This window comes from Nematolebias whitei, chromosome 19 (genome assembly GCF_014905685.2).
Source record: "Nematolebias whitei isolate Nwh7 chromosome 19, NemWhi1, whole genome shotgun sequence".
Taxonomy (NCBI): Eukaryota; Metazoa; Chordata; class Actinopteri; order Cyprinodontiformes; family Rivulidae; genus Nematolebias; species Nematolebias whitei.
This window is the reverse complement of record NC_056516.1, coordinates 29968525-29993840: the sequence shown is the minus strand read 5'-3', so window position 1 is coordinate 29993840 and position 25316 is coordinate 29968525. Positions and strand designations below refer to the sequence as shown.

Genomic DNA, 25316 nt, shown 5'->3' with positions numbered 1-25316 from the left:
ATATATATATATATATATATATATATATATATATATATATATATATATATTTGCAAGCACGTATGTTTAACAACCTGCTAAAATACACCAAAATGCAGGAAGTCACATCTACTTTATGTCAAGAGTTTTCTGTAATAATTTAAAGAAGTGACAATACCTCATGGTTAAAAGTGTAAAAATGTATTCACATTGTTAAAGGAAAGGTCTTAAGTATTTATGTTACACAGATATTTCCATTGCATTAGAGACAAATTGAAGCGAATTATGTAATAAACATGAGGGAGGGGCTCCCTGAACCCAAAAAGTTTGAGAACCCCAGCTGTATTGTACACATTCAAATCTTGTTGCATGCTTATTTATTTATTAACTTTTATTTAACCAGGCAAATCTCACTGAGATCACAGATCTCTCTGTGACAACTTTTGAGACGATCTTCATACAACTCCGCAGCTTGTCCGGTGAATTATCAAACTGGTCCAGTGAAACGTTTTGTTTTATTTGTTTATTTATTTATTTTCCTGTGTGTTTGCTAACTCGCAGACTTTTATTTCTAGTCTGGCAGAAGGAATGAAGGATCCGGGTTCATTTAGATCTCAGATTCGTGGGGGTCCCGATTCAGTGTGGACTTGGATCTTTGACTCGGGTGGGTCAGGAACCGACAAGCTCAAGTTTTTATTGTACAGAAGAAGATCCAGTGGTTCCCAACCCAGTTCCTTGAGGAACGCCATTCTGCATGTTTTAGTTTCCCTGCTCCAACACACCTGATTCAGTGATTTAATTACTTCCTCTCGTTCTGCAGAAAATTATTATCACCCATTTATTAAAAGCAGGTGTGTCTTTGCAGGAAACAACTTAAACATGCAGGATGGTGTTCCTCAAGGACCAGGGTTAGGAACCCCTGAATTAAGCAACAGTATTTTTGTTTTGTGAGTCTTCACTTTTTTACTTGGAATTCTGACCTTGATCTCATATTTTTAAAGGCGTAATTCTGACTTAAATCTCTGACTTTAATCTTAGAAATTTTGGGTGGTGGGGGGGGGGGGGATCTGGGCGTATAGCCAAGCTCACCTGCAGACATACTTTCCACTTTACAGCCCTTTCCAAATAAAGTGTGATGGCAGGATGATGCCGAGGTGTGGGAGAGTGTAAAAGCATTGTTAGGAGAGGACTCGTGTGTAAAATAAAAAAAGAAAAGAAACAATTTAAAACAAATCACTGCCCATCCCGTTTGAGTTATTTGGCACTGATTACCCTTCATACACCAGGTATGCCTAGAAGGCATAAGGCTCTTCAAACCAAAACCAAACATCCTGATGCGTGCTCAACCAAACATCTGGCAGACACATCCCAGATGTGGATACTCACAAGTTGAGCTGAATATTTGTGGATTCATGGTCATCGGAAAATAGTCGTCTTCCACAATTAACTGATTTTATTATAGACAAAAGTAAAGAAATATTGAATGTTTTCCGCGTCTCTTAATACGGCTACAGGTTACAGACAGCAGTAAAACAATTAAATTATTATTCAGACCATTTTTGTTACACAAACATTAGATTACACTGAAAAAAATCCATGACAAAATATTTTTTTTCTAAATTGTACTTTATTTTCTTTTAAAGACATATGTTTTAAAACAGCAATTGTAGAGAATAAATAAAGAAAAAAGTTTTTTTTTTAACTTCCATAAGTACATTTATGCAATTAAAAACTCTATAATAAGTGTTCATTGTTGTAAAGAGCACAGGAATTTCCTTTTTTTGTGTGTGTTTATTTCTTCTCCTTAAATTAAAAAAAATGTTCACATCAACCTTGGAATCAAATCGATTACCAAATAAACGAAACGTTTAAAAAAAAAAAAGATAGAAAAATTCCCAGCCCTTCCTTCCGTTTTTTTTTTTTGTGTGTGTGTTAATTTTCAAAAGTAGTGGCAGCAGAGAATGTTAGTTTGTGAAACTTTTAAGTCCTCCATTTAAAAACCGAGGTATTTACATCCAGAGGAAATCCATTTTAATCACTCCATGGTTTTTAATTTACTTATAATTAATAAAACTAACTCTACATAACAATATTATCAACGGTAATCATACAGAATAATATTTTCTTTTGCCTCCGGCAGCGTAGACTGGCCTTTCGTTGGCGCCATTGACCACAAATCACACTATACAGTGGAACCTGTCCAGTAGGATAACATCATTGATATGCTTTTTTCTTCACATGTATATTTTGTTGCCAACAACAGAATATGTACACAATATAAACAAATCCAGATGTGGAATGACAGTAACTCCGGATCACTTCGGATGTTGCGAGTGCTGACTCAGTCCATGAATATTTTGCTGGCATCACTGCAGCCGATGCCGCTTTTCTTTTACACGGGAAACTACTTCCTTTTTTTCTTCTTCTTCTTTTTTTAATGCGTGTGAAGTGTTGCTCCTGTGCTATACGGTTGGTCAAACAACCAAAACAAGGCTGGGACGTCCCCCAAGTGGTATTTCTTGATTGAACTCTTAGGCTTGCCTGGAAGTAAAGAGGAAGAGGAGAGGGAACAGAGTAAAGAGATTAAAGAGGGAAATTGAACGCGTCGTCATGAAACTTTGGGACTTAAGGCGTCTGCATACGCACACTGGTTGCACCGACGGCTCAGGAGGAGTCTCAGTTATAAACCAGTGTCCATGCAGAGACAGTCAGTGCTGCGAGTGTTCACACCTTCTTAAAAATTAGCCTGTCATTTTTATTTATTTATATATATATATTTTTGGCAGGCATCTTATTTTAGAACATGCACAGTAGGAATTCTGGGTATATTAGCCCTTTAAGTTTTATTAAACAAGTCAAGACTGTTTAAGTATGATCAGATGTTCTCACAAAACAACTGATTTATCATAAAGAGTTTTAAAAAGCAGCATCTCCGAATGGTTTCTGATACCAGTTCCCATAGAGTATATGAAGGTACAAGAAATGGATTTATTTATCCTATTTTTTCTTGTTTTGTCTCAATTAGAGAACAATTTTGTGTCACACTATATCATTTTGGTGTATTCATTGTAAGGACATGAATAAAAAAGAAAAAGTAAGAAACAAAATCTGCACAATTTTTTTCCTCATATTAACGTGTCCTTAAATAAATAAATAAAAATAAAAAAAACTAAGCAAATTGCGTGGCCAGATGCCAAATACTGTTTGCCTTTGTTTACTGTACTTTAAAAAGCTGAAGCGACTGAAAAATAATAATATTGAAGTCGACCCTCCTTTCTTTAAAAAAAAAAAAAAAAGTGGCTGCATGAGCGCAGCTCACTCAGGTATAAGACAGACCCCCCCACCCCTTCCTTTCTCTTTCCCAGGCTAACAGCCTGGGAAAGAGAAAGGCAGGGGTGGCCCACTCTCTATCTTTGTAAACTGATTTACTCTTATTTTCATAATATCATCCCTGCTCCCTGAGCAGTAGCGATGGGGAATGACAGACCTTACCCCGCCCCCTCCTTTCTCTTTCTGAGGCTGTATGTCACAGCAGCTCTGCTTTGGTGTGACATACATAGGCCTGTCACGATAACAAATTTTGCTGGGTGATAAATTGTCTCAGAAACTATTGAGATAATCGATAATATTGTTTTGAAATTTGACAATAATTACTAATTATTGTCAAATCTAAAAAGAAATGTTGGTTAATTTTGTGTGTAGTACATTTTTTTGGCCACTGGATGGTAGTATAAGTGTTTCAACTGAAGGATGGATAGTGAGGAAGTGAGCAGCGTGTCCTTGACGTGACATGGGCTGTCTCTTGTTCCTGTTTTTCAGTTCTCTAAATGCCAGACGCTCGGTGTGGTTTGAACTCTTTGGCATAACATTTTTCACACAAAGCTTAAATTTTTTTTTTAAAAATCAGTAAAAAAGTTGTTAGCTTCTTTTTGCAAAGAAAAACAACTTTTTACATGAAGGCACGGGTTTCAACCGTGAATGTTGGAGCTTCGGCCTGTTCGCTTAGCTCGTAGCTTAGCTTCTCAGCTTAGCTGCGTTTAGCGATCCAAAAATGCGATTTTAGATGGTTAAAACAGATTTTAAAGAGAAAAGAGAAAGGGAGGAGTCAGTGACGAACACTCGAGTTGAGCCTTTTGTCATCCAGTGTCTTCAGTAGAAAGAGAGACACAAAGAAACGATAAAGCTGATAAATGAAAATGAGGTCGATAATTTTAATTTATCATGCGATTAATTGATTTATTGTGTATCGTGACAGGCCTAGACAGACAGCCCCAGAAAGAGAAAGGAGGGGGCGGTCATGTGTCATGTACAATCTTGGGTTGAAAACCCACAAAAAAAGTGAGTCCGCAAAAGTCGACCCGCTAAGTATCGAAGGACTACTATAGTTCAGGACCATCTTTTGTTTATGTGATGTTATGAGCAGGGACCTTGTGGCCTGCAGGGTGGTCGTTCAACCAAATCTGGATCTAATGATGGATCTGAGAAGCTCATGGCTCTGGACTATACCTCGAGCAGCCTGTTGTGATTCTTGAAAAGCCTCCGAAGAGTCTTTGAGGTGTAAGAAGGTGCAGCAACCTGCTGGGTTCAAGCTCTGCAACAATATTTAACACTCGGAGCAAAGATTTTTAAGCCAAACCATTAACATGTACCAAACAGAACCATGTTTATCCACTAAGCAGTGCTTTTATTGTTAAACACTTTATTATTGTCGTAAAATAAAATTAAAAAAAATTGTATTTGGTTTGAATAATTTACTCAGTAACTGGTCATAAATGGTTAGTTGAGCTGAAACAGGCTTTCATGAAAAAGGGTAAAAATGACATGACATAGTATTTTAAATTAAAGATTTGTTTAGTTTGGTGCAAAGAACACGGAACGATTGAAATGGTCGCCAAGTGTGTTAATAGAAAACGGAAAACACAATTTTAGCCTCGATGTAACTGATTTTTTTCCTATTTATTTTAGTTTATTTTTAACCGTCAGATACTCTGCACAACATTTCGTGCTTTTATTAAAAGTCCACATGAGGATATGCTGCTTCTTTTGTTTGAATATTTCATGTATTGTGCAAAAATTATGGTTTGGGAGTCCCAGAATTCCTATGTAAGAATGCAGTTTCTCATCCAGCAGCACGTGTCACAAGAACCCAACAAGTTTAACCCAAATCCTCTAAAACAAGGTCACTGAATCAGCCGGCACAGAAATGATCACAAACACACACCGGCTTTTATTTCCACATCTATCAGATTCACAGTAGAACACGTTTTGTCTTCATGACACACTTGGGAGAAACACAGATGTTCTTTCAAACACAAACACCATGTTGCCAACCATTTAAAGGGACACGTTTGGTACGTTTTAGGTCTCACAAAAATCAAACAAAGCTCAGGCACAAAGTCACTTGAATGAGTCACAACCAAACAAACAAAAAAAACCCGCTTTCACTGAAAAGAAAAAACAACTACCACACCAACCAACTAAACGAGAGGGAATGTAAGAACGATAATCATGACAGACAAAAACAAGAATAGTAAAAAAAAAAAAAAAAACTTATAATTGAATTTTAGTGGTTGAGAGAAGCTAATTTTAGCTTTTGAAGACAAAAAGACAATAAAACAGCTTGTCATGATGATCAGTTGCTTACAGACGCTGAGGTAAAGTGACGATTACTGATCGGTGTTTGCAAGGATTGAAAACCAGGACAAATTCATGAGAGGAAACTCACAACGCACCAAACACAGTTCATGGTCGCCACGGTAACCCGCCATGCAGTTCAGCATGGTGAATCAAGGCAACAACCCCAAAAAGATTACCACGACAACAAAAAGTAAATAAATAAAAACTGCTAATGGCAACCATCACAGGCAATATCGCCACAGAAACCAACACAGGCCAATTGACTTACAACGCTGCGAGTAGGGGGAGTAGGTTTTAGCGGTTGCTAGGCAACCGTAGCCTTAGCGACGCACGTCTCCAAGATATACAGGGAGCCATCTTTTTTTTTCTTTTTCTTTCTTTTTTTTTTGTCCAGGTAAAAAAAAAAGAGATTTGACACAGCACAAAAACAACGAATGACAAAAGAAACAAATTAATGACGAACAGTAGTTCAACTCTGTGACAGAACACTGGTTAGAAGAAAAAAAAAAAAACATTTGAACTGTGTGGGGAAAAAATAAATCTGATTCACTAAAAGAAAGAACTGCTTTTACACAACAAATATATCTTCCCAGTCCTAATATTGTGTTTTAAAGTGATGCCTTCAAGTGCTGGAACCCCAATAAAGTTAATCTACTGCGGTGTTATCAATAAAAAAAACAAACATGTATTGACGTTCCAAGCTCCAAATTACATCCACTTTGTATCTTTAAGTTTTACTTCCTGCTGTCAATCAATCCCTCCCTGACCACTTCTCATGCATCACTCACCTCATTCAGTAAGGCCTGTTGGCGTCCTTAGGCCTCTTCAGCTGAACCTTCAGTCTCTTCATGCCGATCTGGAAGCCATTCATGGCCTGGATGGCAGTCTGGGCGCTGGATGGGTTGTCAAAGCTCACGAAGCCTGGCAACACAGACAGTTATCAGGAGCACAAATCCACAGACGCCAACCGTCGTTAGGTCATTCTCCGAGACTCACCGAAGCATTTACTCTGATTGGTGGCTCGGTCAACGAAGACCTTTGCGGAGATGACGTTCCCAAAGGGCAGGAACATCTGCAGGATCTCCGAGTCGGTGAACTCCTGCGGCAGGTGGTAGATGAAGATGTTACACCCTTCAGGACCTGTACGCAAAGACAAGAGACACCATAAGATGACTAAAGGGATTGCTACTGATCTAAAACAACTTACATCTCCAAAAATGTAATTTCACGTCAAGCAAACAGTCCATCTTAAATTTTACATCACTGTCAATTTCACATCACACAGTTATTCCAGTAGAAATATGATATTCCTGCATGAAAGGCCCCAAGCTGTACTAGAAGTGCTACAGCTAACTGCTACTGATGCTACTTGATCTTGCAAATAACCGCAGAATTCTATGTAAATGTGGAACTTACAACTGATGGAGATGTAAAAGTTTCCAAATCTGCATTTTCAGGAACTGCTGTACAGTTTTTAATATTAATATAATTTAGAAAAAGTTGTTTTTAGGTGGCAGCAATTCACAGCAAAGTCACAGAGAATGAAGGGGGCGTGATGGATGGTATTTTATCCATTTGAAACCTTTTTAAGGAAACGTCAAAACTTATTTCCACAACATACGCCATTCACCATTCCAGGGTGAATGGAAACATATCAGGTGAAAACTGGGACTCCCCAGGGCTGTGTTCTCTCACCCCTTCTTTTTATTTTGTATACAGACAGACCTTTTACAGAAGGTAGCTGGCCAGGTTTTCTGACGACACGATACTCAACCCTTCCTCAAGGTTCAGACTCAGACCACGGCGGTACCCCACCTGTTTTTGTGGACTGGTGATGACAGTTATCTTGATCTTATTGTCTCTAAGACAAAGGAGCTTGTGGTGGATTTTAGTAAAAACGGGAGAATGCCTAAACAACTCAGCTCAACTCCATTCATGGAAATATTGTTATTATTAGATATTTGGGAACTGTGTTCGATTCCAAACTAAAATTTGACGTGAACTCTGTATATTGCCCAGTGAGGTCAGCAGTGAATCTATTTACTGTTAAATTCAAATTCTTTACTGCTTTTTATTTTGTTATTGCTTTTAGGTATATGAGCATATATGTTCAGTATGTGTGTGGGTGTAAATCTGGAAACTGGCTAAACAAATTGCCTTTTGGGGATAAATTAAGTTGTCTGAGTCTGAATACAGAAATGAGTAAAAGTAGTCCGTTATATTGACCAAAGAAAGCAAAGTTTAATCAACCACAATGTTTGCAGAATAGTTCTCTTGTCTCAAATGTGATTTGTACTGCAGTAATGTTTCCAAACATACAAAACCACTGGAATGTTTGTCTCTGATAAGACGACCATTACTGTACACGCGTGCCTCTTTGGGTTTACCTTCTCGTTGCTGAAGCTGCTGCGGCTGCTGTGGCTGCTGAGCCACCAGGGTGGGCTGGTGGGGGAACGGCTGTCCCACCAGGCTGTAGGCTGCAGGGTAAGTAGCTGAAAGAAAGGAAGAGCAGGTGAGCCAGGAGGCTGAGGTGTGGTGGAAATACATTTTTATTTCTACATAAGAGGGAAACAATCTGTCGGTGATACGAGCACGACGTTTGGCCTGTGGACTAACGATAGCCTCCATTTTTCAAGATGGCTGACTTTGTAAACAATTGGGCATGCTAAGTTCAATTCTGGCATCAAAGTAGTCAGTTATTTTAAAAATTGGGGCTGTAAAAGTATATTTATACCATAAATCAGTGATTTGAATACCCTGTGAGGTTAAACTCTGAAAACAGCGCGACTGCTTGCAATATCTGATATTACACAAAGCGTGCCGTTGAAGATTTGATGACACAACTATTTTATTCTACTCAATCACATCTGCACTCATTTGTGTGCATTTGAGACTAAAACGGTAGCATTTTGAATCTGTCACCACATTCAGCTTTGCCTCATTGACTGAGCCATTTAAACTTTAGGTGGAAAATGCAGTTTACTCACAAAACGGTGGCCATCTTTAAAAATGGCTGCCATCTTAGACTTTTAGGTGGTTACCATGACTTAATGAAAAAAGTAGGTCCTATGCATAATTAACGCTGAATTTGGCACTATTATCACCAAGAGAAGTATTTAAATTAATTTAATTATTTAACATTTAGTTAATAATATTTAGTGCATTAATGCATGTGTAGTTGTTTGGACTATTGATTCTCACTTCTATCATCAGTATTATCCATTCCAGTACAATTTATAAAAAAAAGCCTTTGAAATAAAGATAATTTTAGCATAAATGGGACTGTAGGGCTAACCTGTATAGTGCTGCATGCCTGTGTAAGCTTGCTGCAGGGGATCCAGGACTGGACTCTGAGCTGTGACACAACAAACACATGATCACCCGCAGATTATAACAAGAACACATCAACATGCTCAAAATTCAGTTTAGATTTATTTATATTTCCTCTTCCTCAGTCCCTCACCATTTCACATGGAAGCAGGAGGCTTGTGTGGAGGGGTGAGGTGAGAGAATGAGCTGAATTTTACAAACGGAAGGACGTACTTTGATAGGCGTGAACTCCGTTAGTGTACAGGGCGTCTGTAGCTGACTGGCCGTTGGGGGGAGCTGCCACAGAGGGGTAGCTGTTCACTGCGATGGGTGGGGGCAGAGCAGGGACGGGTGTGGCTGCGATGGAGGGAGGAGTGCTGGTACCTGTAGACACGTTACAGTCACGAGTTTCCTCAGGCTGTGGTTGCTGTCAACACGATTGTTAAAGTGGACAGGTGTGCTTGTTGTGCTTTTGTTTTTGTTGTTAACATAAAAACAAATTAAATTTTACAAATGCGGAACACTAAAACACTGCTGACCTTTGTTAAAAAGCTGAAACTGTTGACTTTTTAAACAGCAGATGAGTGGCAAAAAGGCAAAAAACTAAAAACACAAGAACTTTGGCTAAAATCTTAAAATAGCAAAACAGTAGCTAAAAGCTAAAATGAACAAAACAATAGCTAAAACTAGAAAATGTTAGCTAAAAGTAGTAAACAGTAATTAAAAGTGAAAACCAGCAATGTACTGGCTCAAATCTAAATTTAGGTCAGAAGTAGCTAGAAGGGGAAAGTGAGCAAAACAGTGGCTTAATGCTAAAAAAATCAAATGATTGCTAAACACTAAAAGTAGCACAATGGTAGCTAAAACTAAAAGTAGCATAATAATAGCTGACCTTAAAAGTAGCAGAATGGTAGCCTGTTAGATTTACTACTTTAAGCTAAGAAGCTAAACTTTAGCTAAAAGCCAAAAGTGGCATAACACTAGCTAAAAGCTACAAATTTAATAAGTGGGGATCAAATATTAAAATAATTAGAAAGGTAGCTGAAATTAAAAGTAGCAGAATAATAGCAAAAGTAGAATTGAGCTAAAAGCTAAAGTTGCAGAACAATAGGTGAAGCTAAAAGGTGCATAACGTTAGCTAAAATGTAGCAGAAGAGTAGCTAAAACTAAAAGCAGCTGAATAGCTAAAAGTAGCAAAACTGAGTTAAAAGCCTACATAAACAAATCACTATGCTAAAAGCTACAAAGTGCATAACTGTGGCTAAAGATTAAAATAAATAAAAAGGTAGCTGAAACTAAAAGTAGCAAAATTGAGATAAAAGCTAAACGTATCAGAACAGTAGTTAAAGCTAAAAGGTGCATAATGTTAGCTAAAATGTATCAGAAGGGTAGCTAAAACTAAAAGCAGCAGAACAATAGCTAAAGTAGCAAAACTGATTTAAAAGCCTAGAGTAACGGAGCACTAGCTAAAAGCTACAAAGTGCAAAATTTGCAGGTCAAAGATGAAAAGAAATAAAAAGATAGCTGAAACTAAAAGTAGCAGAACAATAGCTAAAAGTAGCTAGACTGAGCTAAAAGCTAAAAGTATCAGAACAGTAGCTAAAGCTAAAGGTGCAGAATTGTAGCTAAAAGTTCAAAGTAGCAGAATGTGTCCATTTTACCACTTTTTTGTCTGTCCAAACAGGTCTCACTTGTAAATGAGTCTTTTAGGCTCAATGTGATTTATTTGTTTAAATAAAGGTTGAATGAATGAATGAATGAATGAATGAATGAATGAATGAATGAATGAATGAATGAATGAATGAAAAGTGATTAAGGTGCAAAATTTTAAGTAAAATCTAAAGGTAGCAGAACAAGACACAAATAAAACAGGTGCATTTTTTTGTTTGTTTCTGTCATTTTGTTGTACATTTGAGTCTGTTCGGGATCATTTCACAGAGGAACATCTCATTCAAATGCAAGTGGACTTTAAAAATAAAAACTAACATAAAAAAAAGAAGAAAACAAGAGAAAAAACCTAAATGGATGTTTGCAATTTAGTCCTCTTGGGTCCTCTCTTTGTGCGTCTGTCCTCATATTTCAAGCAGAAATCTATTTAAGGCCAGCCAGGGCCAGACATCTCTGCCCCTCATTACCTGAGGACGGGGTGATGGATGCGATCGGCGTGGCGATGATACTGCTGGGATTGAGTGCGGCGAGCTGCTGCATCTGAACCGCTGCCACCGTGGCAACAGGAGAGAGGTAGGCTGACTGAGCCACCAAGGCCTGCTGCTGCATCAGCTGCAGGACGGACAGAGACAATTCATGCTCAGAGAGTGAAGGCAGGGGGGTGTAAACTCAGAGACACTCAAACATTTTTAAATTTGTGGGTGCTCAAATGATGAGATCCAGGATGTGGCGTATCGGACGATCACGTCTAAAATAACGCAGCGAGAGGACAAACAGTAACTGCTCTGTGTCTGGTGTTAAAATTACCACTTTTTTAAACTATCCCCATTTCTTTTTATTTGGGTTAGAAACGTTGCTCTTTTACTGTAAAAATAAAATTGAGAGACACCACAATCAGGGATTTCTTGCTGTAAATGAGTCAATTAACAGATATAACGCAGATTTTCAAAATAAAAGTTTGGAATTATATCAAACACATGATTTGTTTTACCCTCAGAAACTTTATGATGGTTCTTTTTTGAAACAAATACTGAGCCCAATAGGTTCTTATATTTATTGCCTGCAGCCATGAGAGGTAGGCGATCATGCATTCATCTGTGTGTGCATGTTTGACTGTCTGTTAGCAAAATACCTCATGAGCCAGTAAACAGATTTTAATGAAACTCTCAGAGAATAATTGCTAAACAAACATCTACAACTGATGAACTTTTGGAGTTGACTCAATTCAAGATGGCTGCCAGAGAAAGGTGACCTTAGCAAACACAAAAATGGCTATAACTCAGTCAGTTTTACAGATGTTGGGTTAAAATTTAGTGTGACAGTAGCTGAGAGTCATCCCAGAACCTACTGTGAGTGCTCTTCTGAGTTTAAGCAGCACTACTTTCATCGTCATCCGTGTTTACTTTTCTTTTTCATTTAAACCGAACATTAAGTGCAGTGCTTGCAATCTGATGAATGAATAAACTTCTTAATTGTCATTTAAATGCTCTTACAGAGAATTAGTATGCACTCAGAGGGATGAAGTTACACAGGATGTTTCCCATTAGTCTGCGTTTGGAGTTATTAGCACGTTCACAAATCACGGAGAGCCCAGGATCTCTTTTCTAGTTGACCTCCAAACAATTAAATAAGTCGAGTCAGAGTCATCATCAGGCAAAGACGGGCGGAAGTAGAGCAATCACCAAACTGCTTACAAGTTTGTTTCTAAAGCGCAGTGTTTGTGTGCATTGTGTGCTCCTCACGGCCTGCGTGTATGCGTTGTAGGCCCCAAGGTGCAGGGTCATGGGACTGATGACTCCCAGCTGGGAGGCCACCTGCTGCATCCGCCGGAGCCCTCGCTCCTTCTCCGAATCCGCAAACTTCACCACCAGGCTGGACGAGGCGCCCTGAGCAGGAGACACATAAAAATGAGTATGTTGCTATATTAAGGTAAATAAGATTAAAGAAATGCTTCATACAAAATTATTGCGATAGTCTGTAACGCAGGTAGCCCCGACAACGAGGCTACTGAGTAATTTTCTTTATATTAGCACTGGACCAGTATATGCTGATGCATATTTCTTTACTTTAAAACCAAATACAAAGTGCAGAATGTGCGCACTTCGAGAATCAGGGATAATGAAGACATGACGGTATTCGATAAATAAAATTTGTGTTTCGCGGTATTGACAGTTTAGATCTATAATCAGCTGCTTGGCTTCCTAAATGAGCTGCATCGGCATCTGAAAAATCCATGACAATAAACACCCCCCATTCGTGATGTCACGCTCGCGTCTGTCAGAGGACTTCGATGGTGTGCTGTTCACACTTTTGTTTTCCTGTTTTTTATTTTTCCATACCGTTTTGGCAAACTAACAACATCTGCACACTTTGTGCTGTTTCAGCTGTTCTTATCAGAACGTTCAGTTTGTTGAGGAGATCAGTGCCGTGACTTCAGGTGTTTGATACTTCTATACTTCCATCCATCCATAATCTTTACCTGCTCCTTCCTTTTCAGTGCTACTTTTGGCTTTTAGCTAATATATTGCTATGTTTAGCTATACTTAGTTTTGTTTTGGCTAATCTTTTCTACTATTAGCAAGCCTTTTCTGTTTTTAGTTTCATGCTAGCATTTTGAAATGTTTAGCTAGACATTTACTTTTAGTTCTTTTATAGCCTGTTGCTACTTTAGGTTTTAGCTAGATTTTTGCTACTTTTAGTCAGTCTTTAGCTACCTTTAGCTAAGCATTTGCTGTTCCTAGCTAACATTTTGCTTCTAGCTAGCGTTTTGAAATGTTTAGCTAGACATTTGTTACTTTTAGTTCTAGATAGTATGTTGCTACTTTAGGTTTTAGCTAGTCTTTAGCTACCTTTAGCTAAGCATTTGCTGTTCCTAGCTAACCTTTTGTTTCTAGCTAGCATTTTGCTTCTTTAGCTTCTAGCTACCATTTTGCTAAACTTAAATTTCTCTTAGCATTTTGCTATTTTAGGCTTTTAGCTAATGTTATTCTTCTTTTAGCTTTGACAAGGTTCAGCTTCTTCAGCAAATTTCAGCAAAGCCTGACTAGCACACAGCATGCACATCTGTGAAAATGCTGTTTGCTTTGTTCAATTTTAATTTAGTCACACTAAATTAAACCAAACTACAAAATACATACATATATTTAAAAATAAATAAATAAATAAAAGTTCTCCCCTGTTTAGTGTTTGTTTGGGGGCGGTGGTCAAAGTTGGAAGAAGTGACTCCCAAGTGAGTCACCACAGTGAGTTGCTAAATGAGAGGATATGGAGCATTTCTATGCGTCTCTTTGATGTATTACTCTGTGCGTGCACGCGTACGTGCTTGTGTGTGTGCATCAAAGTGGCTGTGTGCAATGAACTCACAGGTAAAGTGCGACTCCCGTGCAGAGTGTTGATGGCGGCCTGGGCCTCTGCGTTGCTCTGGAACTTTACAAATGCACACCCTGCATGAAATGACACACCATTAAACACAGCCTCACACACACACACACACACACACCTCCACACACACAGGTTCACAAAACTCCCTTTAAAAATGCATTAGAAGCTGTCTTACACCCAGTGCTCCATCAGTTTCCGTGGCATCGTTAAACATGGTCCACAGAACATCCTCAGTTTTATCAATCATAACCCGTAAACGCATCATTAGCCATGACCCATAAAACCTATTGAACTGTTAGACACGCTTCGAGCAACAAACGGGAAAATCCGGCATCTGTGTTTGAGCCGCCGCTGGACTTTGATTTACACGACAAATATCATTAGCATTGTTGTTAGCGGCAATAGTAGTTTACGTCACGTGGCACTAATGTGCTGCAGGCTTCATTGTCGGGGTTTCAAGCAGTTAAACAAAGTCAATAACACTTTCACTATCACCACCAGCAGACCAGCTGGAATTGTTCCCTCTTAAGGCGTTTTACTGAATATTTATCTTAAAGTTATTGAGCGTTTTGCACCCTTATATCGTTGTATTCTCTAGTAAATAACGTGCCAGATAAATTTTGCTAAAAAGTTTGATTGGCTTGAAAGAATATGTGCTTGTATAACACAAATTTATTACGTTTAGGATCATATTTCTGACTGTATAAGTCTGTTATCAAAATATCCCATAGACTGGTGGACGTATTTTAGTGAAACTTTCAGGAAGTAATCATTAAATGTGCACACAACTGATTACCTTTTGAGTCAACCTGATGCAAGATGGCCACCACAGCTAATTGACCGTAGCAACGACAAAATGGTGAGAGCCAATTGTAGACACTGAGCTAAAATTTGGTCTGTTTGTAGCTGAGAGTTATCTGAAACACAAACTTTGCGTGCTAACAGATTGTGGTGGGAGATCACTTTTTCCCTTTGGTGGCCAATATACATTTCTTTAAGGAACGCTAGTTTAATTTTGTGTATGCTTATTAAGCTTTTACACAATTGTGATCCTGTTTATATTTGTTATTCCAGGTTCTTTACTTCTTCCGTACATTTTTCGGCATCTTTCTCAATCCACAATTTTTGCGCCATTTCAACAATTCATATTTCAAAACGTTCAGCTCTTCCAGGAGAAGGGTGCTAGAACTTTCTGTATAGGTGCAACTTTAGCTTTTTGAGATATTTTGCCTTTTCTGCCTTTTGTTTTTTTCTCATAGAAAATTAACTGAGCTCATTTTACATCCTTCAAAATCTTTAGCTCTGTTTACAACCTTTTACTGCTCCTTTCACATTTTGTTCTGCTTCAGCTTCTCTCCGCTTCCTTGTGCAAATGTATTATTTTTTTCAGCTAATTTCAGCTGTTTTGTGATCCTTTTAGATTATTTCTAACTACAACATTTTTGTGCGTCTAACTTCTTTCTGCTAATTTCAGCTTATTATGCTCCTTTCAGCTTATTTTTGCAAGTTTCACCTTTTTCTGCTAGTTCAGCTATTTAGCCGTTTTTCTGCTAATTTTAGCTTTTTCAGCTAATTCTACATTTTTTGCACTCATTTCAACATTTCTCAGTTTAATTCAGCAAACATATGCACTCTCCACCTCCTTTTGATAATGTAAGCTTCTTTCTGCTTTTTTAGGTCAGGTCATCAGGTCTCTCTTGTAAATGAGACCTCGAGGCTCAATGGGATTTACCTGTCTAAATAAAGGTTGAATGAATTAGCTACTATTCAGCTGTGTTTTTTTTTTGGAAATTTCTGTTTTTTTCCAGATAATTTCCACTTTTTGTGCTCATTTCAGCTTCTTTAAGCCTAATTAGGCACAATTGTGCTCAATCCACTTCCTTCTGGTAATTTAAGCTTCTTTCTGCCGTTTCAGCTACTTTTCAGCAATATTTTTGCTAATTTCAGCTTTTTTTATATAGCTAATTTCCTATTTTCTGTTCTCATTTCTGCTTTTTAAAACCAAATTCAGCAAATATGTGTTCTTCCTGCTTTCTTCTGTTAAGTTGGGCTTGTTCTTCCATGTCAGCTACATTTCAGCAGGGTTTTAGCTGTTTTCAGCTGTTTCTCAACAAGTTCTTGAGCAACGAGCATTCACGCCGCATTTTCGCAGGAAATGCAATTTCTTCAGTTTTATGTAGTTTTCATGTCGTCTAAATGAAAAACAAACGAATAAGGAAAGAAAATAACATTTCAAAAGACACGCAGCCTTTATTTTATTAGATCTGTGCAATAATTTATATATAAATGTAAACATCAGGTGACGACACAGTGACATGTAGCAGCACAATTTGAAACATGAAACCAACTGAGTATCCTTTAAATTGCTTCATTAATGATAATAAAGACGTAATATTAAGTGATTCTACACTTCTGAACGCTGATGTTTAATGTCACCTCATAGGGATATTATATTGCTTTAAACGTTAAACATTTGAACATTACATGGCCAGGTGTCAACATAATACACCCTTTAGCTGCAGAAATGTTAAAAGAACAACTTTTACACAAGTCTGAGTTGTATTAACTTTTTGGTGTTTTTTTTTATTATTCTGTAATGCTTCATTTCTTTTGGTTCCCATCCAAAGTGTTTCACTTTCGGACGGTGGTGTGATTTGACCTTTTACCTTTGCTGGTGCCATCGGGGCCGCGCAGCACCGTGCACTCCTCTATGCTGCCGAACGGCTCGAACATTTTCCTCACGTCGGTGTCCGTCTGCTGTTTCCCCAGCATACCCACAAACAGCTTCCTGTCTTCTGGTGGGGAAGGAGGTCGCCCAGATGGGAAAGCAGGGTCGTGTGGAAGATGAAAGGAGGAGGGGAGTGTGAGAGAGGCAAAAGTGAAACGAGGTGGTGTCATGTCTTCATACATGCACGAACAACAAGAGCAGCTTGTTATACTTCAGGGAGCCAGCAGAGTGCAGCAACATGAGCAAACAGCATCTGCTGGTAACTCAAATGTTTGACACCCACTGAGACGCTGCTCGTCTGTTTTTGGAGCATCAAACTGACGTTTCTGAACGCTGGAACACGTTCACTGCAAATCATTGCATTCCTGCAGATTGGAACGTTAGGAAAGCAATAGTAGTTTACGTCACGTGGCACTAATGTGCTGCAGGCTTCATTGTCGGGGTTTCAAGCAGTTAAACAAAGTCAATAACACTTTCACTATCACCACCTGCAGACCGGCTGGAATCGTTCCCTCTTAAAGCGTTTTACTGAATATTTATCTTAAAGTTGTTGAGAGGTTTGCACCCTTATATCATTTAAATGTCCCCTAATGTTCTCACCGTGCAGTCCAGCCATCAAGGCCAAAAAACAAAAAGAAAAATGCAGCTCATAATTAAAAGATAGGTTATGTTGTTTTAAATACTGAAAAAATATATATATATATTTTTTCATTAGTCTAAACTGCTATTTTGAGTCTTCTAACAAGGTTGAGTCAAGTCCTCCGGACGGGTTCTTCTTTGTTGAAATGTTTTGTCTTTTATCCAAGTCTGAGGAGCTGCAACAAACTCAATCTTGTAAGCAGCACCTTCTCATTGTGGATCAACCAGTTTGCTGGTGACAGCCAGAATTAGTTGTTCACATGCAAAAGGAAGACCACCAGCCTGATGGTTGGCCAGGATGATTGTGCGTCAGCCCGTGTGTTCGGTAGCCTTACCGAACTCCTCCCACATCCAAGCATTTGCTTCAGCAACAGCCAGGGTTACAGCCTGTTTGGCCCACCGATTCCCCTCAGCTGCTACTGGAGTCCTACCAGCTAACAAGACCTGATAGGACTCCTTCAGCTTGACGGACTCCTTCACCCAGTGGGATGCGGTTAAGTTCTCTTGGAAGTAGGAGTTGAAGATCATTCCAACAGGTTTTTCAACAGCTGCCATTTCCAACAAACCTTCACTACAAGTTGAGGTCTGTCCCTTGTCATCTGATCCAACTAATCAACCAGGTAGTGATCAGTTGACAGTTCAGCTCCTCTCTTCACCCGAATGTCAAAAAACGTATAGCCACAGATCAGATGACACAACTCAAAGTCTATCAACATCTGCGGCCAAGGGTGTCTAGGTGCCATGTGCACTTACAAACACCCTGAAATTTGAACATGGTGTTCCTGACGGACAGACCTTTGGTAGGGTCCTCAACTGGGTACGGGTTTGCTCAACCACTCGAAACAGTGTGTGTTTTGTGGACATGAAGAAGGCATTCAACCATGCACACCAGGCTACGCTGTAAGAGGTGCTCCAGATGTATGGGATTGGAGGTCTGGTGCTAAGGAATGTTCAGTCTCTTTACAAACGGTGCAAGTGTTGGGTTCACGTTGCCAGCAGTGAATCTTCAGGGTGAGAGTCGGACTCCGCTAGGGATGTCAGTTGTCACTGTTTCTGTTCATAACTTTTGTGGACAGAATGTCTCGGTGCAGGGGGAGGAAGGAGTCCAGTTCAGTGGCATCCGAATTCCATCTCTGCTATTTGCGGATGATGTGGTCCTTTTGGCGTCATCGTGCCGTGAGCTCCAGCTCTCACGGGAACAGTCTGTAGCTGAGTGTGAAGCAGCTGGAATGAGGATCACTCCTTCAAATCTGAGGCCATGGTCCTCTGTTGGAAACAGGTGGACTGATGTCTCCAGGTTGGGGGTGAGATGCTGCCTCAAGTGGAGGAGTTTAAGTATCTTGGGGTTACGTTCACCAATGAAAGAAGAATGGAGCGGGAGATGGATAGGCGGATTGGTGCAGTTTCTGTAACGTTGCGGACTCTGTGCTGGCCCGTTTTGATGAAGAGAGAGCTGAGCTGTAAGGCGAAGCTCTCTCGTTTACCTGTCTGTATTCGTACCCTCACCTAAGGTCACAAACTCTGTGTAGTGACCAAATGAACAAGCTTACAGATACAAGCGGTCCAAATGAGTTTTCTCAGCAGGGTAGCGCTCTCTCTTACGACGCTTTGCCACACCACACCATTTAAAGACATGCCCACTGTCGGTACCCGCCCCTACTCAGCCTGGTTTATGGGACCACCTTGTTCATGACGAACTGTTCTGAGGAGATGATTTTGATGTAAGCAGACAGCAGCCGTTGATTGGGCAGCGGGGCTACATCACTGGATGACCCGCCCATCAAAACTGCAAACTACACCTGAACCTCCACTTCCTCTCTGATCGTATTGACAGATGGCGCCACAAGAAATGAGCGCATTTACATAGAGATATTGGAGATGATGGCTCAGCACGGCTACGCCTGGACTTATAAGCTGTGCCGGGATAAACCAAATAAATTGAAGTCCGATTATAAGGCGATTAAGGATCACAACGGACACAGTGGCTCGAACACAATACCGCCCACTTTGCATTGACGATCCTGTCCACAGAGCGGGGAAACAAGTCACAGTGGCAAATCACCTACACCTGAGAAGAACCGAGAAGACGAGAGCCGAGTGGAGTCGCACTTATCAAAGGCAAAGCGGCTTTAGAGAAAGGGTGAGAAGTTCAGTAATCTGGAAGAGACTCAGAGTAGAGCAGCTGCTCCCCACACTGAGAACAATCACCAGTTGAGGTGGTTCAGGCATCTGGTAAGGACACCTCCCTTGGTAGGCGTTACAGACATGTCCAACTGGGAGGAGATCCCTAGGAAGACCCAAGGAACACCTTGGAATCCTCCTGAAAGAGCCAGAAGTGACTTCTGGGCCTCCCTGCTCAAGCTGCAGCCCCAACGATATGACTCCAGAACAAGAACCAGATAATAGACGAAAGATTGCAATACACAAAAATTATGTTTAAATTTGAATTGCACACCGTCCAAAATTATTTTGGAATAAAATAAATAAATAAACAAAGGGCAGCGAGCCTCCCAACACTAAAACAAAGAGGTGGTTTTCAGTCTGTATGAAACCGAATGAGGCATAGCTCATCAGACAAGTTGTTAAAATGTAATAATTTTATCAACTCTGTTAACTGAAAAAGGTTGAAAGAATCCAGAAAAGTATCTGAATGATAAAGGCAGACGATAAAACTGGTTTTGAAATAAATATTTTCTGCTTTTTGCTAATCTGGATTAAAAACAGAACATCAATATGTATGGATTTAAATATACCACCGAAATGAGCGTGACTGAACACATGTTGTTGGAAATGCAAGTTCAAGATCTACAACATAAAAAATAATCCTACAGATTGTTGGTCATTTAAAAACACCTTTTTAGGGTCTGAGCCTCGTTAAGGTGGACTGAGGTGAAGCGGACAACTGTTCTGGGGTCATAAACGCTGCCGGCTGACGAGGAGCGGGACCATCGGGCTCGTTATCAGAGCAGACGCCAATGTTCAGATTTAACTTGCACATCTGTTAGCGTATGTGTGTGGGTTTTCTAAGAGTGTTTTTCACCAAGACAATACCAAACAAGATTCTGCTTGTATTTCAACAAAAAGTCTCGAAATCCAGTCAGGAACACCTCCTGAGACGTTATAAAATGGGTATTAAAACAAAAAAAGTGCTGGGCTAAAATACTCAGGAAGAAAAAGTTTTTTTCTTCTAAAAACCTGAAGCAGATGGTCTGTTTCACTGTTTACTGCACATTTGTATGAATGTTTATGAAGCATTCACAGAATTATGATCCATTTTTCTTCCGTACGTTTTTCGGCATCTGTCTCATTTCACAATTTTTGTGCTTTTCAACAAATACCAAAACGTTCATCTCTTTCAGAACAATCCTGCTATGACTTTTGGTATTGGTGCAACTTTAGCTTTTTGAAATGTTTAGCCTTTTCTGCCACTTTTTTTTTCTCATAGAAAATGAACTGAGCTCATTTTACATCCTTCATCCTTAGATCTGTTTACAACTTTTCACTGCTCCTTTCACATTTTGTTCTGGTTCAGCTTCTTTCAAGCTTCCTTGTGCAAATTTGAACTTTTTTCAGCTACTTTCAGCTAATTTCAGCTGTATTGTGCTCCTTTCAAATTCTTTTAGCAAACTACAACATTTTTGTTCTTCTTCTAACTACTGCTCCTTTCAGCTTATTTATGCAAGTTTCAGCTTTTTCTGCTATTTCAGCTACTACTTAGCTGTTTTATGCTAATTTTAGCTTTTTCAACTGATTCCACATTTTTGACACTCATTTCAACTTCCTTCAGCCTAACTCAGCAAAAATGTGCTCTCTCCACTTTCTTCTAGTAATTTAAGCTACTTTCTGCTTTTTTAGCTATATTTCAGCAGGTATATTTTTTGTTTGTTTGTTTTCCAAATTTCTGATTTTTTTCAGATATTTTCCACGTTTTGTGCTCATGGCTGCTTCTTTAAGCCTTATTGAGCAAATGTGTTCTTTCTGTTTTCTTTTGCTAATTGGATTGTTTTACCTTTTCAGCTACCTTTAAAGCATTTTATTTTAGCTAATTTCAGCTGTTTTCAGATAAATTCAAGTTTTTTTTGTGCTAATTTCTGCTACTTTCAGCATAGTTAAATTATTTCCACTAATTTCAGCTTCTTATGCTCCTGTCAGCTTTTTCCTATTTCAGCTTTTTCTGCTCTTTCAGCTATTATTGAGCTCTTTTGATGCTAATCTTAGCTTTTTCAGCTAATTCCACTTTTTTTTAGCTCATTTAAGTTCATTCTGTTTCCTTCTGATAGCTACGCTTCTTTTTGCCTTTTCAACTACTTTTCAGCTATTTTTGCAAATTTCAGCTTTTTTTAGCTAGTTTCCTAATTTTTGTGCTAATTTCAGATTATTTAAACCTAATTCAGCACATATGAGTTATTTCTGATTTCTTCTGCTGAAGTAGGCTTGTTCTTCCATTTCAGCTACATTACTTTTTTTTTTTAGCTAATGTCAGCTGTTTTTTTTTCAGCAAGTTCTTCTGTAATCAGCATTCACAATGCATTTTCGCAGGAAATGCAATTTTTCTAGTTGATTTTGCTTTTACTCTTAATAATGTTTTTTAAAGACAACATTATGCAACTTAGTGCTAAATGTGGTCTTGACTAAACTACTACGGTACATCTGATTTGTCAAGAAGCAGAACCTAATCCAGAACCTTGCGTGCTTTTTGTTGCTTTTCTCAAACTCATCCGGTTATACTCAAGTTACAGAACATCTTGCACACGTTTAAACGTTAGTATTTTTGCTAACGTTCAGAAGATGATGTGTTTCTGAGAGGGTACAGGTCTCTCTTACCCCCCCTGCTCTCGCTGTCCGCTGGCTTCACTTGGATTGGACGGTTCATCTGAGGGGAAAAAAGCGACACAACACAATACGGTCTGTTTAAAGACAGCTCAGAAAGTACACATAAATTAAATTCATGGGGCTCAAAGGAAAAACATACCATATGTGTTAAATTATTGCCAAATAATGTCAATTTAATGTAAAAAATGTATCTAGTTCATATAAATCTGGCTTCGTTGTGACACATTTCTGCATGTATGGGGTATGAGTTTGCATTATTTACACACAGATGTTTCTTGTTTCCTTTTTGCCTCTCACCGCTTCTCCATCAGACCACAGCTGACACAGATACTGTCACACCCCAACCCCCCCTCCTCGAGCCTCTCTCTGCCCTCTGCCTCTCTCCCCGTCACACAAAAACCAGGAAAAGCACACACACACACCCACGCGGGATTGGAGAAGTGATAAGATTAAGAACGCTCAACAGCTAATCTGGATTAAAGGAGCACGCAGCATCAGAATACAGAAAGAGATTCTGAGCCTGATGGAGGCAAAAAGGAAGGAGTGGTTTCTGCAGAAACAGAGAACAATGGAGGACCACCAAATGTTGTCGTGAACAAGAAAACCTGCATTTTCTGTTAAATGCTGAGCACTGAATGGCTGTTCAAGCTGAAATACAGCTGTTAAAGCTAAAAGAAATAGAACAACAGCTAAAAGCTAAATTGAGTTAAACTAGCTAAAACCTAAAAGAGGCTAAATGCTACCTGATAGCCAAATGTTTCAAGCACTAGCTAAAAGTATTTAAAAGGTATACTACCAGCTAGCTACAAATAAAGGATTGCTTAAAGCTACCGTATCAAAAATCTAGTGACAAAAAATAAAATTGCAAAAGGATAGCTAAAAGTAACGATGATTAGCTAAAATTGGAGATGATTAAATGGCTGGTTAAAAGCTAACCATTAAAAGGCTAGCTAAAATTGGCAAAACACTAGCTGAAAGTAGCAGAATTGAAGCTAAACACCAAAAAGGCAGTTAAATGCATCAAAGTCTAGTGAAAAACCAAAATACCAAAAGTAAAAGCTAAAACTAACAAAGTTTAGCTAAAATGTAAGAGCATTAAAAAGGCTAGCTAAAAGCTAAGTGTCAAAAGGCAAGCTAGTAGCTAAAAGTTGCAAAAGGCTGACTAACAGCTAAGTATTCAAAGGCAACCAAAAAAAGCTAAAAGCTACCTGAAAGTAAAAGCCGAAAGTGTCATAAGGCTAGCTAAGAGTAGCAGCTAAATGTAACATAAAAATAAAAATTAATCTGAAGCAGATTTAAAAGAAAACTATGTTTGTGAAGTAAATATTTTAGTGTGTTTATATGGGGAAAATATTTGTAAATAAACATTTTTAAACTTATAGTAGCTATTTGCTGAATGAACGTTTGACACATTAGTAGCTAAAAAACACACAAGGTGTGCAGTTAGATTGCAAAAAATGAATGGGAAAATATTAACAGGAAAACAATAGTGTGAATTCAGACAAATAAGTAACCTTTCTAAGTAAAGCTGCTGAAATGTCATCTTTTCTTTACCTACTAACGCTTTAGTTAAAGCCCTGCGTGAAATCTTTTCAGCTTGTCCTTCAAACGTACAGAGCATGAAAATGGTGGACAAGAGTAAGACAAAGACGGGACAAGAGAGGGCAAGAAAGGGAGCAGGGTGGGATTGAGAGGGATTGAAGGAGCATATGGAGCTCAAGGAGGGAGGTGGGGGGAGGTGCAGGCAGAGGAGGGTGAGGAGTCGAGGTGAGAGAAGCAGAGTGGCAGTCTGTTAACTGTGGCTTAATGAAGGTCTTAATTATGGCGCTGGTGACATTTCAGCCAGTCACTGATCCCGTGTCACTGATTGATCCGCTGTGATCGGTCACCGGGAGACTCTATCGATTGGCGCCGGTGGGACCCGCATGAACAAACATCTCCGAGCTGCCACCGCGCCGACCCGGCCGGCTGATGGGACCAACACCTGCTGCAGCTCCTCATCGAGGGTGGCCAATTGATCGCTCCAATTAATAAGATGATGGAGAGGCCATCTTCCAATCATTCAGGCAAATGGGGGTCTGCTCCTGCATCTAGTGAGTTTTAGTTACAATTATTGGAAAAGTTTTGTCCTCGTCGGAGAGAACTTCATCCTGTCTGGGCCAGAAAGTTAAAATCAGTGCACTTAAGATGGAAAACTTGCAATAAATTTGACTTCTTATCACCCACCACCATGAAAGGCGGGTGATCGAGTAAATGTCTGGGTCTGTTAGCTTGTCTGTCTGTTAAAACAAAAATCGATGCTACAGATAATGTTGGAAAAATAATAGGATGAGAGTCCTTAAATGCTTAACTTAACTAAAAAGAACAAGATATTTTAAAATAAAGTATCTTGTCCGACTCAAGACATCATGGCATGTTTGAGTGACGTTATAAAAATAAAATTAACTAAAACACGTCCCATATTTCAGGCGGACAAACAGTGAGCCGCAGCAGATGGCTCAGAAGGTTGGAATTAGAAAACACAAGAGAGAAAACAGCGAGAAGTGGAGGCCATAAAGGCTGTGCTACTTCAGATCAGCACGGCAACCGCTCCCACCGCTCTGACGAGGGCCGCGCGCACGCATGGCCATCGTCATGACAACCCCAGTGATGAGAGGCTCGCATCAGGTAAACAGGGTTACCCTGAGCAACGTGAGGAAGAGACGTATGAAAAAGGTTTAAAAAAAAAAAGGAGATGAGGAGGACAAAAGGTGAGTTAGGTTAAGGGATAGAGGGAGATGTTTGAGATGAGCAAGGAGGTAAATACAAAAAAAGGGGCGAGAGGGAGCGTTCGTGCCTGTTGAATGTTGGCGCTGCCTCGAGAGCAGATGCAGAAAGCAGAGAGAAAAATATCTCCCTCTAAGCCTCAACCGCTAACACACACTTTACAGTAATTTGCCCCCCCCCCCCCCCCTCCTGTTGCTCCCTTCCCCTCCTCCCCTCGGCTTGTTTACAAAAACAGTCCCACACTGAGCCTCGCGCAGGCGGAACCTGCCTGATCAGAAACCCATTACACCGATGTGTTTTTGCTGTTTGACTTTTCGTCCCTTGTCCTGCCGTCCTCTGCGCTCCGTCTCCACATCACATGCATACATGCCTCCAG

General features: G+C 39.5%; 1 protein-coding gene across 2 annotated transcripts in view; it reads right to left on the bottom strand.

The window, feature by feature from the left end:
- Positions 1 to 1763: 1763 nt before the first annotated feature.
- The window catches only part of celf3a (cugbp, Elav-like family member 3a), a 40848-nt gene continuing 17295 nt past the window's right edge, over positions 1764 to 25316 (bottom strand). For both annotated transcript variants that reach the window (XM_037692908.1, XM_037692909.1), the window contains 11 exons: positions 22166 to 22214; positions 16641 to 16769; positions 13957 to 14036; positions 12336 to 12479; positions 11061 to 11205; positions 9160 to 9309; positions 8912 to 8971; positions 8004 to 8108; positions 6613 to 6756; positions 6405 to 6537; positions 1764 to 2520 (listed from right to left, as the gene is read on the bottom strand). In XM_037692908.1, the coding sequence (XP_037548836.1) occupies positions 6410 to 6537; positions 6613 to 6756; positions 8004 to 8108; positions 8912 to 8971; positions 9160 to 9309; positions 11061 to 11205; positions 12336 to 12479; positions 13957 to 14036; positions 16641 to 16769; positions 22166 to 22214 (1134 nt within the window). In that variant the 3' untranslated portion in view covers positions 1764 to 2520; positions 6405 to 6409. The remainder of the gene's footprint in view (positions 2521 to 6404; positions 6538 to 6612; positions 6757 to 8003; positions 8109 to 8911; positions 8972 to 9159; positions 9310 to 11060; positions 11206 to 12335; positions 12480 to 13956; positions 14037 to 16640; positions 16770 to 22165; positions 22215 to 25316) is intronic.